We start from the raw sequence: 17,095 nt of genomic DNA, 5'->3' as shown, positions 1-17,095 counted from the left end.
AAGGAAATCTGGTTTTGATTAAAATGTAGGGATTTTTTGATAAAAAAATACATTTTTGTGAGATTTCTGAAACGTAAAAGCAACTATTAATTACAGAGGCACACAGAAAATATGATATATCAACGTAGGTAAAAATACTTTTGTTAAAATTGAGATAATTTTGGAAAACCTTTTTGTCCATAAGTCGCAAAAAATAATACTGAAACAGGTTTCGACTCATAACAGAAACTAGCAAACAGCAAAATATGATTTATATCCCAATAAAGCCAGTGTTCCAACTCTGGAACAGTTTCAATGATAAGACAAGTCAGGTTCTAGCAATATAGCTGATTCAGTTCAAAGCAATCAGCAGGCGGGCCGCGCCAACGAAATTCAATTTCTCAAGTGCTAACAGCTATCGTGGCTATAAAGCGTTCTCACATTTTAACTGGGGAAATTCTTTAGTTATCTAACACTAGTTTTAAGATCCCAGATCCACTTACATTTTGCACGGCGTAATGAGGGTTATAGATTCTAAGTGTTCTTGTGTAACCAACAACCAGCATTATTCTCAGTAACTTCCTAGTTCCTTGATCTGAAAGAATGGACGTGTTGGGAATGGAAAAAGTGGACTTTGGGAAGTTCTTAATTCAAACAGATAAGGTGGAAATCTTACTGAAGTGGGATTCGGGATGGACTAGAAATAGGGAAGTACAAGACGAACGGATATGGGAAAGATAATGGTCATTTGAGATATATGTATGTACATAATTTTCTTTTGATAGAGTTGCCTCAGTAAAGTATGTTAGCTGTGTTAGGGTCGGCTTCCAGCCAGCATGGATAGCAGAGTCGTAAAACATAAAACACGTAAAAAAAATTGCTATGTCATCAGCTCATTGTGTTAAAGTAACGTACATTAGTTTTGATTGCCAAAATAAAACGGCATAAAATAATATCAAACCTATTCTCAACTAAAATAAGGGAATTAAAATTTTCAACGACATAATCGTATGTCCAGTTTTCCGGAAAATACTCTTGTAAAAACTCGAAATGAACATTGAACGTGTTATTCTCTCCCTTTACCTAATTTTCCACAATTAACAATTCCGTAGGCTTATACTCAAACATTCCAAGACATCACGAATTAGCTTAACTGTCCTAATTAAATAGCGTCGTTAAAAACTCTCACATTCTTCAGAGGAATAAAAATGTCTTAAATCGTTGTGTTGCTTGTCACGAGCCGGCTTAATGAAACACATCAGAGGTACGAAGATGGACGAATCATGAATTCTAAACACGAAGGAACCTTGTTAACTATACGAGTGTCAGCCTACTTCATTTCCCGAAGAAAATTGCCTAGATAATGTACGTTTACGATAGGAGAAACAATTTGTACGACATTAGAATATTTGGGGTGTGTCTCGAATGGTAGAATTTGTTTTGTTTCATGAGTATAATTTGTATGAAATTGGTTATACTTCACCCGAATAGAAGTAGAACAATACTTTTTATTCCTTAGGATTTGTTAAGGTCCCTGTTTTTTTATTTCTTCTCGAACTCTTACTTTAATTAAGGCACCTTGTTCAAGAGGTGCCTTAAAATTGGTTCTGGATACATAATAAAGACGTTTCCCAGACAGGCATTGACATAAATTAAGATAAGCTACTGTTGAAGCGATCGGTTCGTACATGGATGACCATCTTTGTCATAACGAGTTTTTCGGAAGGCACGTTAAATTGTGGCTTCCGGCTGTTACATACATTTTTGACAGTCATTATGGGTAGTAAGAAGCTAAAAAGTCTGACAACCAGTCTGACTAAGGAGTATTTTGTTGCCCAGGTAACTGGGTTGATTAGACCAGATCCAGATAGGCAGTCGCCCCTTAGCTCTGTTAGACTAGAATCCGTCCTCGACGTGCCTAGTTTAAAATACATTTGTGGGACAGTCTCAGTATTAGCGTTTTGTTTTTAACCCGTTGGTTACATTACCTTAATAATAGTAGTCCACACAAAAATACGTTGTCAATATAAATTTATTCATAAATAACATAACAGTAACAAAACAGAAACAGAGCTAGAAGTACATTTAGAAAAGATTTTCCTTGAAAAGCTTCCAATCTGATGGAATTCGTTTCGCGAGACTGAAAGAATCGAATTGATTCTAGTAATTGATTTAGTTAGCTATGTCCTTCTGGCTTTCCTATCTTAGCGGCTCCTGTCCGATATGTTTGCGTTGGAAATCTAATTTCTTTTAGACAAAGAATTATCCAATTTAGCTTTATAGACACTTAAGAACTTTAAAGCTGGAATTTAGATTTTTTTATTAACCTTTTTGCATAATTAGTGTAAAATACTTTTTTTTATCAGATTTCGAAATAAAAGGAGGTAATTTCCCCACGTTTTTATACACTTTCCTGTTTGTATCTATGTTTGTTTGGCGATCCGGTTGGATTTTTGTAACTCAATCCTAAGTCACTTCTCGATAAGCTGGCAGGCTGAAATTTTCAGGGTAACTTCAAACCCGATGGCGAAACAATTTAACTATAAAAACAGCTGTACCAACTTTAAAGGAGACAATTTAAAAGGAGTCACACATTTAAATTTATTGAAATCTATTATTATTGATTTCTAAATTTATTTATTGCGAAGCTTTTCCGTCGAATTTAACTTTATATTATTATGTTAAGTCTGACTTAATTGTATGCTTTGTTGTATTCCTTTCTCAAATAAGATTAGCATTATGTTTATGTAAGTTTAGTGCAAGACTTTAAGTTATGCAGTGAAATATGGTTGCAGACGACCCCGCCCCAACCAAGGAAATGTTTGTTAACCTAGAGAAAACAGTTTAATTAACAGTCCAAAACTGCATTTGTAAAAATATACCTTTCATGTTTATTTAAGTAATTATCTGATACTAAATTGATTCCTAACAAGACTACTTACAAACCACACACGACTCAGACATTTTAAACAGAACGACAAAAAAAATAATTCAAGCAAGCTTTATACATAAAACCAGGACATCAAGACTCAATTTCCCCTGCTAATGTTATAGTAAACGAAATAGTCCAAACAGCTTTCATCGCAGTAAAATTTTATGCAAATACTGTGCGGAATTTATACGGTTGATATGCTCAATTACTCTCTCAGGCGCTTAGAAGCACTTGAATCGTTGCTTTTAAGGTTATTTTGTAATGGCTTTGTCCATCGAAATAAGTAAGTAAGAGGAAGACGTGACAATTCCCTGTTTCAATGCGACTCGGGTCTAATTTTGTAGACTTTTTTGTTTCCATTTTCGTCGTGTATCCTCACACTGTTCGTTTAGGGAGCATTGCTGCTTATTACATTTGTCGAGTTTAAACTTCCCTTTTGCAATTTTGGAGGTATGAAAAAAGTTTTTATTTCATGCTGCACAGGGTCGCAATTACTTTTTTGGTATACACCAAAATTCATGGGCCTGATCGTCTGATCAATTCCATTCATCAATCTGATCTATGATCCTGAAAATACCATAAATCAACCTAAATTAGAAATAAAAAGAGCACAATCACAATCAACAAGGGTATTAACGATTACTAGCTATGAACTCCATATAAGTAGAGAATGGTATCCATTATAATTTTACCCCGGTCAGCAATATCATATTGATTTACACACAAAACATAAAGCACACATCACGAGCTTATCGTTTCAGAGCCACACTGATGCAATGGAGTGTTCATTCGTAATATTCCATAAATAATAATGGTCAAACGATTAGCGATGCGGTAAGCCTTTTATGGGGCTGCAATGGCACGGGACATTAATTCCGGGGTACACTGTAGTGACGTATGCGTCTAGCCGCTTCGATCCTTCAATGGCGTAACGCAATACCATTGCGGTGTGGGATTGTCACGTAGGCTTTTGTTGCTATGCAAAGACTATCCATGCATTTAGCATGTCTCCCTTGGTCAAATAATGTCTGAAGTACCCAGATTTCCTGCGCGAGTGAGTTATTTGGATGATGTTTTAGTATCAGGATGGTTTTTTGTGGATTTTGTTTCGAATTTTATTCAAATCAAATTATTTGTGACCGATTCTTCCATTTGTAAGTTGTTCAAAAATACAACTAAAAATACCTTCCAGGAAAATACTCAAGACTATATGTATCTATGTAATGAGAAGCCATTACCGTGAATTCTAATAAGAACTTACTTTGTCTACCTTATAATAAGATACTCTTAGCCCCAGTATAATGGAAAGAGGCAAAAACGCTTAATTAACAAAAAAAGTAAGTACAAATCGCAAACGAGGGATGAACATAAAAAAATGTCCTTCATTACCATTACATACGTTTTCTTTTAGGAGTCACTCGAAGGCACTCTCAATTTTCTAGTTCAAAAAGCAACAAACGATACTGATAAAGTCCCATCTTGATATTCAATACAAGTCCTTGTTTCAAACGGCCTAAAGATGAAAGGTGGTTCCGAATTTGGTGTGAGTTAAGACCTTGTGTAAATGAGTGGATACTCGAGACAGTAGGCTCTCAGTCTGAGTTGCGGTCTAGGAATTAATGTGGCGAGTCTAAAACGTAGCACGCACCTCTACTATGCATGTTTTTCCCTTTGTCTCGTAAAGCAATGTCTGTGGCTGTGAAGAGACGGGACTTGCTTTGTAGATGGCGCGCCAAATAGCTTATGACTCTATTTCAGGAAAACAAGATGGGGTAGTTATAATTCTTTCTTCGTCTTTAGTTTTCACATAAAAAAATGTGATACCATTAAAGCATTGTCCCTTTCAATTATCATAATTTATTTCCCACCTAGTTTGATTACTATGACTAAATAAGCAAACGTATTATCACTAATTCTACCCCGTCTTATGGCATAACAAATGGACCGACATAACTTACGACCGCAATAGACCTTACCACCATATTACGACAGCCTAAATCTCCAAAAAATGAGGGAATTATTTATGACGAATTCGCACTGACTTAATGACATTCCATATATCATCGTAGCTTCGTGAATAATGGAAGGTGATGGCGAAAATTTGCCGGAAGCAGTCAAACGTGAAATCGCATTCGTACTCCAACCATTAATTGAACGTGCCTTCGAAAGGTTTCGACGAAATCCAACATTTTTATAGCAATTTATAGCATTAAGCCTTTGCACGATGTCTTGTCTTGAATTTTTGGCATTTATTGGAATGGTTTATTGTTGTTCGTCAAAATTTTAACGCAGAAGGCACTTTAGAACTATTTTAGAATTGTATTGCATTTGCTTTGGTTGGTGTAGAACCAGATGTAAAAGTTTCAGGATTATGAAGTGATTAACACACGTTTGAAAATTTCTTAAGTATGCTGTATTCCTTAGGTTGATTAACAGTTGGTTACCATCAATATAAAACGAAAATAAAAATAAAACAAAACTGACTTTTATCACATTTATTTATCGATCAATAACATCTTTCAAATGTTTCAGTGCCTCATCCAAAGCGAAGTAGACTTCCTGTGTATTTTGCGGTCTCGGTTCAAGCGATGCTGTGGGACTTCTAATCATGGACTTGTGAAGAAAACTTTGGGTTAACGGACAGAAAACATCGGGATTCATGGAGTCTGACTTGGATTTTCCCGTGAGGTAGCTCATTAGGACTCCAATCAGTAGAACTGATACCGCTCCAGCGAATGGACAGTATGTGAAGGAAATCCGGAACAGTGATTGTAAAGGTTTTGATGGTATCTGATTCCTGCAAAGAAGAAAGGACAATAATTAAGATGCAAAGTAATCAATGGGGAGGAATTGTGTATGTTATAGGTGGAAATAAGTCAAGTGTATCAATATGTGTGTCGATATCTCAGTGACATGGATATTTTTTATGTCTCAAGGAAACGAATTCATTTGTAATGCTACATGCTTAAATCCTAAACTAATAAAGATGTTTCTAAAATTTCTCAACGGTACGGTAAATCTTTTCGTTTTAATTGTAGGAAGGTGGAACTTAACCTTTAAAAATACAAAAAAAAGTCGCTCCAATTTCAAAGGTTCCGTTATGCAATAAGGTAAATTTACAATTTTCAACAAATCTGCGTCGTATCGCATGAATATGGAACGTTCACCGCCATAAAAACCTTATTAGCATAGTAATTTATTATTTCAGAACTTCAGCTCATAGTATAGGTAATCTAAGTCACTCGCGATTAAAAAAAAAGTCGACGAAGAAAAGTCATAAAAGTGCGGGAATCGAGTAATAGTAATATGGGTAAAGTTTTAATAAGGGGGGGAATAAAAGTGAGGCAGGCTCGATATCACCGAAGTTACGAAGGAAGATTAAAACTTCTTCTGCGGTACAGTTTACCACGGGTCAGTGAGGACAACCACTAAGAAACTTGGACCCTGCCAACTCCAAAATAGAGGTGATGTTAGAACCAAAGTGTTAGCTGTGGTAAGCGGTCGACTGTACCCCTAACCGAGTGTGAACTCATTGGGGGCGTAATAAAAATGTTCCTATGTCATAAAGCGAATGATATGGTTTTTATTTTATCCTCTAATTGAGTTTGGGACTAAAAGTTCTGCTATGATGAACACATTTGCTTTTCTTATTTTTCATGGATGCACTCCCTTGAGAGGATAAAGTATGCTGACCTCATAGTTTGTTCAGAGTTCATAGAGAAAATTATGGTTTTATATAGGGTACAGTGTGTTAAATATTTTCGATTACAGATTAAGATGTGTAGCTTGGGACACGGAGAGCGTCATGTATCACATCCTACGCAAGTTTAAAAATTGATTTTTAAGCAATTTCTTATATAATATGTAAATATAAAATTTTCGTGAAAATTTGGAGGGAAACTAATATTACTTTAAATGTGAGTCTCTCTAAACTCAAAACAAGGATTGTTGCTCCAGTTGGTAATCCAGAGTATTTTAAAAGTTGCCTTTTAAAATAAGTTACATTTTTATACATGAGAATTTTACGAATAAGTTTATGTGCCAAAACATAAAAAAAAAAACTTTTTTTAAATACATTAAATATTTCTGTATACACAAAATAAACTTGTCTTAATAAACTACATAACATTAATTAGTCATAAAGAACCAGCTAATGAAACAGACACTTACGCAGCATTAGGTACCATTGTGGTCAAGTTGACCACTACATGTGTGAAATTAGCTTTCCCGCACCCCGATGTCGCCAGTGGTTTCCCCTGAAAGGTCAACGCTCCAGTGGCCAGCGCATTTTCTGCGCCAATGAGTAGCCACCCACACAGAATTAGGCTCAACAAACAACCACTTAGAGCTCCCTGCAATTAAAATTATAGTTAATTAGGTACGGGCTTAGAAAAAACCTACTTTTATTTAAATTTTGTCTATCATGTAAGTATGAAGTAGGCGTTCTGCTTTACTATCAGTTTACTTGTAATTGTCTACATGCATGTGGCCAGAATTTTTAATTTAATGTTAATTATGTAATTATGCATTTTTATACTTATGTGTCACAATATCTAAATACTCCATATTTTTATTTGCCGCTCCTTAATAAAAAAGTACGTTCATAAGATTTTCTTGCTCAGCAAATAAAAGTTTGTTTGGTATGTAATTTATTTGATCTTATGAGAGACATCTATACTTTAGGGGACAAATTCAATGAAATGACACTTAGGTCGCAGCAAACGAAGTTGCGCCATCTATGAAATTTTGTCCAAATAACCAAGTCGCTGTTCAAACACATTACCACCTCCATCACAAAAGAGGGCATCGTGAAACCTGTACCAAAACGTTCAACGTAAAAACAACAGATGTCGCTGTTATAAGTTTTATAAATAATACCCACGGAACAATTGGCTCTTGAGAAGACGATTCCAAGGGTGAACAAGCCCAGTAGAGTGCCAGCCGTAACTCCTGTGACTCCTGACGCAACATGCTGTAGACGATCCAGTTCCTTGGCAAACCAAACGACTGAACCGCAGTAAAGGCCGACCAAGACGCAGAGACACTAAATGAAACAGAAAAAAATATCAAATAAATTAATACAACACCTGAATGCTTAAGATGATTAGACACTTATTATGAAAAAAAAGTTCTCTAACAGTGTTAAATATATTAAAAGATTCTAGATCTGATTCCTTGCGTATAAGGGTACCGTGTAAAAAATATAGATTCTCTGCACATGATAGTCCGATTCTCTATTTGAACTTTGATTAACAACTTTATATTTTTCTATTTATCACCGCAAACAATGGTTCGGAAGGCTTGAAAATGAATGGTGGATAAGTGGGTATTTTGGGGCACAGTTAAGATTAATGTAGCTGAACCATGTTATTTATTTTTGCCTCTATATCAGGGTCCCAACACAATGATTGAAAATTCATTTTGTCCTATACTGAATTTCCAATTATTGCGTTGGCAAAATGCTTAGAAGATACGAATAGAGTCATTTTAATCCAAATTGCATCGGAAGTAAATAGCGGAATTCGGGCCCAGATGCTGGTTGATTGAAGGCAAGGACTTACCTTCATAATCTTACAGCAAGCCAACTCATTGGTACTCTGTGGCATCCATGGTCTGATGAATTCTTCAAAGAGTACTCCAGCAATAGAGTTAATCAATGAGGCTATACAACTGCAACAAATCGCATCTAAACGGTAAATTTAAATAAGTTTTAAGTAGACTTACATCACGTTCTTAGTAGATTTAATATTTATATTCATCTCACCCGGTTGTCGCGCTGAATATGGATATTATGAAGATCCCACATATTCCAGGAAACATCATGGATAAATTGTTTAAGAAATGTGGAACTAACTGCAAGAGAAAAAAAATTGCTTAATGAAAGTTTTACCCATACAGCGAAATGAAAAACAAAATTTATTGCGTTTTAGTTTCCCCTACATAAATAGGTACAGATTGACCGACATTCAAAAATACAAAAACATAAAACTAACTCTGAATGAAAATGAGACTAATTAACAGCTATTTCACGTTAAGTGAAAAAAAGAATCAATCAAATTGGTTCTCCCAGTTCGAAGTCATCAGGTAACAACTATAAAAATAAAATCGAAATTCAGATGAATTGAAAACCTCCTCTTTTTAAGTCGATTGAAACACATGTCGTAATTAAGCTGTGACTTCCTCAAGAACGTAAGGACATTACCTGTTCATGTTTCTTAATCTGTCCCGTCAGTAAAGGATCGCAACCAGCGAACCACGCGTACAACGCCAATCCGAGGAAGCAAGACAAAAGCTTCATCAGTATGACTCCAACACATGACACTAACAGACAAACCCTGGCTTGACTTATTGTGGGCACTGCTAGCAGCTTCTGTAGTGTTGACTGACTTAGGGCTATCTTCCAAAGCCAATTCGTTGATAAAGCTAATGTAACTGCGAAGAAGGACGTGTGGTGGGCCAGTTCTGGATCTGGGCTACAAATTATAATTCTCTTAGTATTTAGTCGTGCTTCAAACTAAAAAGAATTGGCATGCCCTTTCTCTCGTATACGTTGAAGTGGAAAGCGATAGCTTTTGGTTTGGATAATTAATTTAGGCACTATGGTGGAACATAGGTACAAACAAATCAGACTTCTAAAGTCTAAACCAAAAGGGCTCACAGAATGGGTAAAAATATGAAAATAATTCATATAAAAGCCAGAACGCGTAGATACTGGAATTCTATCTTAATTATATTCTTGTTTTAACATAGTCGGTTACGGATTTAAAACTTTATTTTTATTACTAAATTAAACAAACGGAATTAAGTTCCTTTTGCGCGTTCGCAGTGTGCGGTGGAGGTCAAATTCGCTGCTCGGATTAATTAGATTTCTGGTGTTCTGTGGTTGAATCCCGACTCGTGAATTGTTCATTGCTGTATTTTATAGTGTTCTTTGAGTATATTTTAAATTAATTGTCATTGTGGTTTAGTAAATAAATCAGCGCGATCATTCGGTAAGTCATTTTATGTTTCTCTGATTTGAGGGTAGCATAAATAAATTTATTTTTCCGGCCTTTGTTATTAGTCGTTAGCAGTTACCAAAATGCACGTATTGTACCATCCGATATAGGTAGTTAACTTGTGTTTTCTGCTAATTACCTAACAATATCGGTTTATCAAAACGGTGACCCGCGTAATGGCAGTAGGAATGCAATAAGTACTTAGGATGATATCATTTATGACGATATATTTGCTGCCCACCACGACGTTTAATCGACCGATACCACCTGAATTCTCGAAAGATGGAATTATCACTTGGCATCGGATGACACCTAAGCATGAGTTGGCTTTATTCTTATTTATTCCTTGCCACAAGGGTCTCAATGCAGAGGTCAAAAGTCTTCCTTCTCTTTATACGGTATATGGATAACAGGGTGTCTCAAAACTCAACGATAATCTGAGACCGGATGAAAGGCCAAGTGATAACAGATCAGGGAAAAAAATAAAAAAAACCATATCACTCCGTTCAGCGATAATAGATTTTTTTTCAGTGCATTAATTTATAGTTGCGGGTAATAGCATCGTTAATGAAGATCCCGATATTAAGAAAATCAAAGCGAAATTGTTACATTGGTGATCACAGGACTTAAAAATGCGACGAGGGTTGTCGAATTTCAACTTTTTAAATGTCTCTTATCGCTGAGTTTTGGGACACCCTGTATATACAGGAGCCGGGTTTGCAAGATTTAAAATAGATAATTAATTAATTTGGCGTCTATTAGACTTTAATTCCTTTTTTCCTGTATATTAAGTTAGCTTTTACATTCAAAAAAGCTAAAACTGCGTTTTGTGATACATCCCTGCCTCTATTGAGGACAATATGTTTTTATCCGCGTCGAATAGTAAAAAAAATAAGTCAACCAAAAAGTTGCAATAACGCTTTGTACATTAACGTCTACGTACAGCTTCGATCGTAGTCCAGACAAATGAGACATAAATCTTTAAAACAAAAGGCTTCCTGAATCTAATAGTATTCGTTTTAAGATGTTTATCTTTGTATTATATAATCTTTCGAAGATAAATTCTAAGCTTGATATTGAGCAAACCAATCGGCTATTGTACGTATTCACAAAGACCGAATGACAGTATGAAGGCATCGTTACGGCATGTATTTGCAGTACAGCAAGAAAATATAGGCACTTGGTAAAAATAAAATGAACTTACTCATATAAAACTAGTCTTCCTCCATGACTGGCAATTTCCCACATTCTCTTGAATCCCATGGGCAGGAGCGCTAGTCCACTGGGCAAGGCAGTACCGGCCAGAGCTAAGAAAGTTGTCATTATTCCTATGGAGACGATAGCTCGTAATCCTCCAATCGCACTTAGTGTTGCACATGTCACGCATAGCACTGCAGTTATACGTGCCGTCAGCGGATTTGTTACTGGAAAGCAACAAATGAAGCTTAATTATTATTGACTAGCGGTGCCGAGGCTACGCCGGCTACAAAACGAAAATTATCTCACGGGAACGTAAAATCAGTCTAATCGGCTAATTCATCCACACAAACAAAGTTTTAAGTTTATAATATCACTGATATAATCAATTACAGTCGAGTCTTCAAACACACTTAAAAACTATGTGATGATTAAGAAGGTTAAACATAAAATGAGATTATTTCTTGTATTTTAATAAACAATGTTATAAAGACAAAAACTATGTGAAGGTTTTCAATACTGTCCGTCAGATCATCAGTATACATTTTATAATCCCTTTTCGGTATTGAATACGTCATCCTAACTTTCAGGAGTTAGACCAATGATCAACAACAAACGGGCTGACTAAATAGTTTCTATTCGGACTAGAGACACTGAGGGTTTCAAATTGCGTTCAAATTTACTAGCATTTTTATGATGGTAATACGCTGAACCTCGATTTTTGATTTAGTGATGATATCCTGTTATGGCAGCAACAGAAATACATCATCTCTGAAAATTTCAACAGTTTAGGTATCACGGTTTATTAGATCAAAATAGTGCCGGAAAGATAGAGGTACAGCAGAGCCTTTAAAATAAGTTTTCCGTTTTACTCTTTGGATACGAAATCCTAAAAAGATAGGTGTTTAAAAAACATAGTATAAAGTTAGTAAGTACAGTATATTTACCCAGTCTAAATGCCATAAGGGGCACATAGGGCACTATGGGCAAGAGCATAAGTTTGCTGACCACAAACAACACCGCAGCAATCGTCCGCGTATGCGTTGAAAATCTTATTTCTAAATATTCGAAACTCGAAGACAGTTGCAATTTGTGGAAAACTGAAACAAACAATATGACCTTATTGAAAAAAAAAGAATATTGTGTAGACGAGCTTTATTTTTTGTAACTAATCATTTAAGCTGAGATTAGGTTCATCTATTCTCTTTCTTCTTCGTCTTATAATAAGAGCTAACACAGCCTTCTGATCATCCATTTTAATCATTAACTGCTGACCTAGCCCTAGAAGTTCCCTTTTTCCATTTTCTGTTGGTTCTTGTAACCATCCCTTTTTAAGATTAATGTAAAATAAAGTTTATCTTCGTTATCCATACATTTGTAATTTCTCTACATCAGAAACTCTTTGTAATAAATCTCAAGGTGAGTAATAAACCGGCCTAGTACCGCATTGTCTACGAGTTTGCCAAAATCCAATGTCAATGATTTAATGCAACAAAATCTTTCAAATCTCTATGTGTATTTACCTGGTAAATATATGACTGCCGTGAGGAAGGTGACGATGATAAGCGAGAGTGCCGATGCCCAATACTGAGTACCCCTGAGGTAAATCTCCACAGGTACTCCGAGTAGCGTGATGCTGGTTAGGTGGCTGGAAGTAAGAGTATCCTTTAAAACGGTTTACACACAGCAAGTATACAACACTTGCTGTGTGTAGTTAACTTTGAGGTTCTTATGACCTTTTTGTTTACAATTTATATTTTAATATTTACTCAGACGGAATGCATCTTGATCTCAAATAAATACTTACTGATAGATAGATACATACTGTTGGCTGGACAAAATTCTTCTTTCTTTTTTTTGCTCATTTTGGCCATGTTTCGAAAGTGCACTTGTACACTTAGCTAGTCAAAATGTGCTTGAACTAACTACAGAATAAGTTTAAGTACATCTACTTACATTAAATATAGTACACTACTACCAACAAAATGTATTTAAATATCTAAACAAGGATGATTTTAAACTGAAAAATCGAGCAAGTTAAAATTCTTTCTCCCTAGGTCTCGATAACATATGATTCTGATCTTGCACATTCTCGCATTGTACCTCAACTGGCATGACTCCTTGCCTCATTTAAACAAGGACTCAGAAACAAAACAAACAAGAGTGCACTTACCTCGCGATGAGAGCCAAAGTTATAGATATAACCGACATATGCTTCCCTCCAAACAAAAACCCGGAAACCGTATTATATTTCCTATTAACCACATTATAATACACAATTATTCCAACAATCACTCCTAAAATAATCCCGAACAAGCAATACTCAGCTACGTTGAAATATATGGGAGAAACGGGAATCGTTGGACGCACTTTCGGCATTTTGTATACGTCTTTCAAGTGTTAGATACGTCTTGCAAATAACAAGTTACTATCAGAGTATTCTAACAATAATAAAAGATATACGATAAAAGCGGATTTGACTTGAATCTTTTTGTAAATACGAGAGAGAATTGTTCAGTACTGTCTGTTCTGTTTGCGTACCAATTGTGTGAATGTCTATTTTCTAATTGTTATTTGATTTGGCTTCGAGTGTAGATATGGATTTGTGTATAGTGTTTTTCACGACTCTGTCGTGTTCAGCGCGTATGAGAAGTGCCCGAGATGAAAGAAGCGTTTAAATTGCAGTCTTTATTAAGATCAAAAAATTCTAGAATGCATCAAAAGTTATTGGTACTTAAACCGCTTATAATCCTTACTACTAAATCTGCTGTTCGCCTTGACTAAATTTCTACAGGAACCCTTACTAATAACTTACTAAATAATTTATGCCTACCTAATACTATGTTTATTAATTGATTAAGTACCTCACAATGTTAGTTCACAGTCATGCGTTCAATTACCTGCAGACGTAATATCTGATAGTAAATAACCTTAGCAAATAAAATGTCTAAGATGTATGAACAGTAACTCAATAACTCTTGATAAACGTGAGTATTTTTATGACTCGCAGGTGACACTCATTTGTATAGTGATTTAGAGTCTATAAGATAAATCCTTACGTCAGGTCATAATTTAACTTTTGTAATTACACGGAAACAGTTTCTAAACAAATGATAATCAGCACGATGAACATTTTTCAAATTGCTCAATGAATTCCGTAGAATACTTATAAAAGCGCCATCTAGTGAGCATAGCTTGAACTTCTAAGAGAGAAGCAAAAAAATATTAAAGCATTCAAGAAATTAGCGCAATACAAGTAACATTCATGCTTATGTACTGTAGAAACTGGCAAACGTAATGTGAATCTAATAACGGTCAATACTAGCGCCATCTCTGAATTGAAGGTAAATTAAATGTACCTTCTATCGGGCAATGCTTGAAGTCGAATCACCGTCTGTTGGCTTACATCGTAGTTTTACTAAGTTCAACTAGATGGCGTTTACAATGGATTTCCTAAAAACGGTTTCATTTCTACATAGTGTTATTATTTCTTAAAAAATATATTATGCTGTCACCTAAATATATGCTCATTGGAAATCTATAAACTTGAAACAGTTTTACGAAACTAGTTTAGTGTTCCTACATATTTAAAAGATTACCAGACTAGTCTGGTTAGATTAGTTACCAAGGGACATTGAAATTTCTATAAATAATATTCTTTTCATAATTAATTACTTTATGGAACTATATTAAGGATCATTACTTACTTATTGCAGGATTTATTTCAAACTGTTACGCTGAGCACATTGCATGTTACCTAAATAAATTATAAACAATGTTTAATACGAACAAAAAATCAAACGGCTTCTTCCAAACTTTGGCAACCACTGATCAAGGTAAAGTAGCAATGTGTAGGAAGAAGGGTTATATTATTATAGATGGCGGGTCCCTCCTACCAACATTAGAATATTACTCTCACACCTGTCCCCCCGTGAGTCCGTAAATACAGTTTTTGCCTAGTTTTATAGCCACCATGAGGTTTCGTTGCATGCTGATTTGGGACAAGTAATGTATGGTAATGGCAAAAAGTATGTAGGTCTAATAATGATAGATAGGCGATAGCTATAGCTATGAGATTTTATCATAAAATAGATCTGGATCGAATTGTAAGTTATGTGTACTCATAATAATTATTGGTGCCTGATGAACAATAAAATTTTCATGTAAACAATTTTTAGTTCGCTTAATCGTGAAATCGAACCTGGGACTTCATATACACAGACATTTGATCATTATCTGAAAAAGTTTTCTAAATACCTAGAAAGTACAAAGTGGCAGGTATAAATAGTTATAAATATAGTCAGTCAGTTGTTTTTCTATTCGCGGACTCGAGAGGAACTCAATTATCCTCGTAAAACAAACTTATAATAATAATAGGGAATACATCAGGAGAGTAAACAGACAACACCGGCATGGAGCTTGTTAAAACTTTTGATGAGAGTACCTATTAACATCGAGTAACCATCGAACAATTTCTACACAACTGTACGTTCTATAAATTCCCACCACGTACATACGAATACACAAATCATCTAATACACAATATCGCAAATATTTCTTGTCCAGAACACTGGGTGACACGGGGCGCCCGAACAAACGGAAGTTTGAGGGGGCGGGCGCGAGGGGGACGCTACCGAGGAAATGCCAGACAGGGACACAAATACAAATTTGAATTAGGAACGAACAGTACGGCGCTAAAGAAAAATTAAATTATATTTCCCAATGGTGTCAGCCAGTTATTAAGTGGCCAGACGCCATTTTGAATTATTATATTTTTTATTTCTTTTTCCCAGGTTTCCCTTTTGTACGAGGAATTCCTTTTATTTGGAATAGTTGTGGGAGCGGATTGCAAATGGATTCAGTTGTATGTGTTGGCGCTGTAAATCAATGGCTGTATTTTATGGGACTTTTGGGATCATTATACCTTAATAAACTAAGGTTAGTTTTATAAATAAATCTTCTTGGTTGGGTTACTTTGTAGGGAACAGTATCTGTAGAATATGTATTACTTCAATTAAAAGGGTTCATTGAATTAAACTTTAGAAACCAGAATTTTGAATATTTAGAATAGCTTCAACAGCATGTACCTGATTCCTGGAATCATCAATTTGAATTATTTGTAAAACGCCTACTTATACAAGTTATGGAAACATATCAAAATAATAAGGGACACAACATAACGTAGGTAGTCGAAACAGCTGATCTGATCTACTTTACATCCCAATATTACTATTTCCAACAAAAATAATTTAACATTAAAATACTAACAACCTACAAGAGCTGAATAAAAGAATATTTCAAAAATATTCCAAGTAATCCTATTTATAAGAATCCGACAATATTAGAGGGATACTTACCTACCAACATATCAACGAAAGCACACATTTTCCGCCGCCCAAAATTGCAACATAGTAAAAAACCTTTTAAGACTTTGCATTTCTTTCGCGGTCCGAGACTCTGCCGGAGGCGACAAATTATAAAAGAAAAGGGGAAAAGGGGACAAAGAGGCAACCTCTATCCGCGTGATTGCACTCTCTGAAGGGCAAACACGGAGGTGCTATTAATTTTATCCTGTCTGTATGACCGAATAAAATTCTAAAGAAATAAAAACAATTCGCATTCCGTATTCGGTTTGATTGCAATTGTTTTGAATTCTCTTGGTTTTACTGGGTCATCGTGATTTTTTCTGTAGAAATATTTTCAATCCGAGATTCCATAATGTTCTGATACGTTATGTTTTTATCAAAGGTACAAGTATCCCTACTGACATACTGGCATACTGGCATTTGTGTCAGTATTTGATTTTTAGGAAAACCTAGAGCTAAACCTATACTACAAATTTAGAATTAGGTTGTTATATCAGTTTAAAAATGTCTTCTATCGCTAATATTATAAAAATGCTATCTCCAAGAACTGGTTAAACACATTAGCAATAACAATTCTGTCAGGAACCTTCATAGTGTCCAGAAAAAGGTCAGTTCCAACAAAG

General features: G+C 35.3%; 1 protein-coding gene across 1 annotated transcript; it reads right to left on the bottom strand.

The window, feature by feature from the left end:
* Positions 1–5,391: 5,391 nt before the first annotated feature.
* LOC113496948 (sodium-coupled monocarboxylate transporter 2-like) lies at positions 5,392–13,654 on the bottom strand. Its single transcript, XM_026876355.1, has 10 exons — positions 13,280–13,654; positions 12,630–12,754; positions 12,054–12,206; positions 11,114–11,333; positions 9,114–9,384; positions 8,676–8,764; positions 8,473–8,581; positions 7,794–7,955; positions 7,082–7,263; positions 5,392–5,708 (listed from the first exon to the last, which is right to left on the bottom strand). The coding sequence occupies exons 1-10, from the start codon at positions 13,483–13,485 to the stop codon at positions 5,411–5,413; spliced, it is 1,815 nt and encodes a 604-aa protein (XP_026732156.1). The 5' UTR covers positions 13,486–13,654; the 3' UTR covers positions 5,392–5,410.
* Positions 13,655–17,095: the final 3,441 nt, after the last annotated feature.

This window comes from Trichoplusia ni, chromosome 1, assembly GCF_003590095.1.
Source record: "Trichoplusia ni isolate ovarian cell line Hi5 chromosome 1, tn1, whole genome shotgun sequence".
Taxonomy (NCBI): Eukaryota; Metazoa; Arthropoda; class Insecta; order Lepidoptera; family Noctuidae; genus Trichoplusia; species Trichoplusia ni.
The sequence above is the reverse complement of the archived record's forward strand: the minus strand, read 5'-3'. Positions and strand labels throughout refer to the sequence as shown.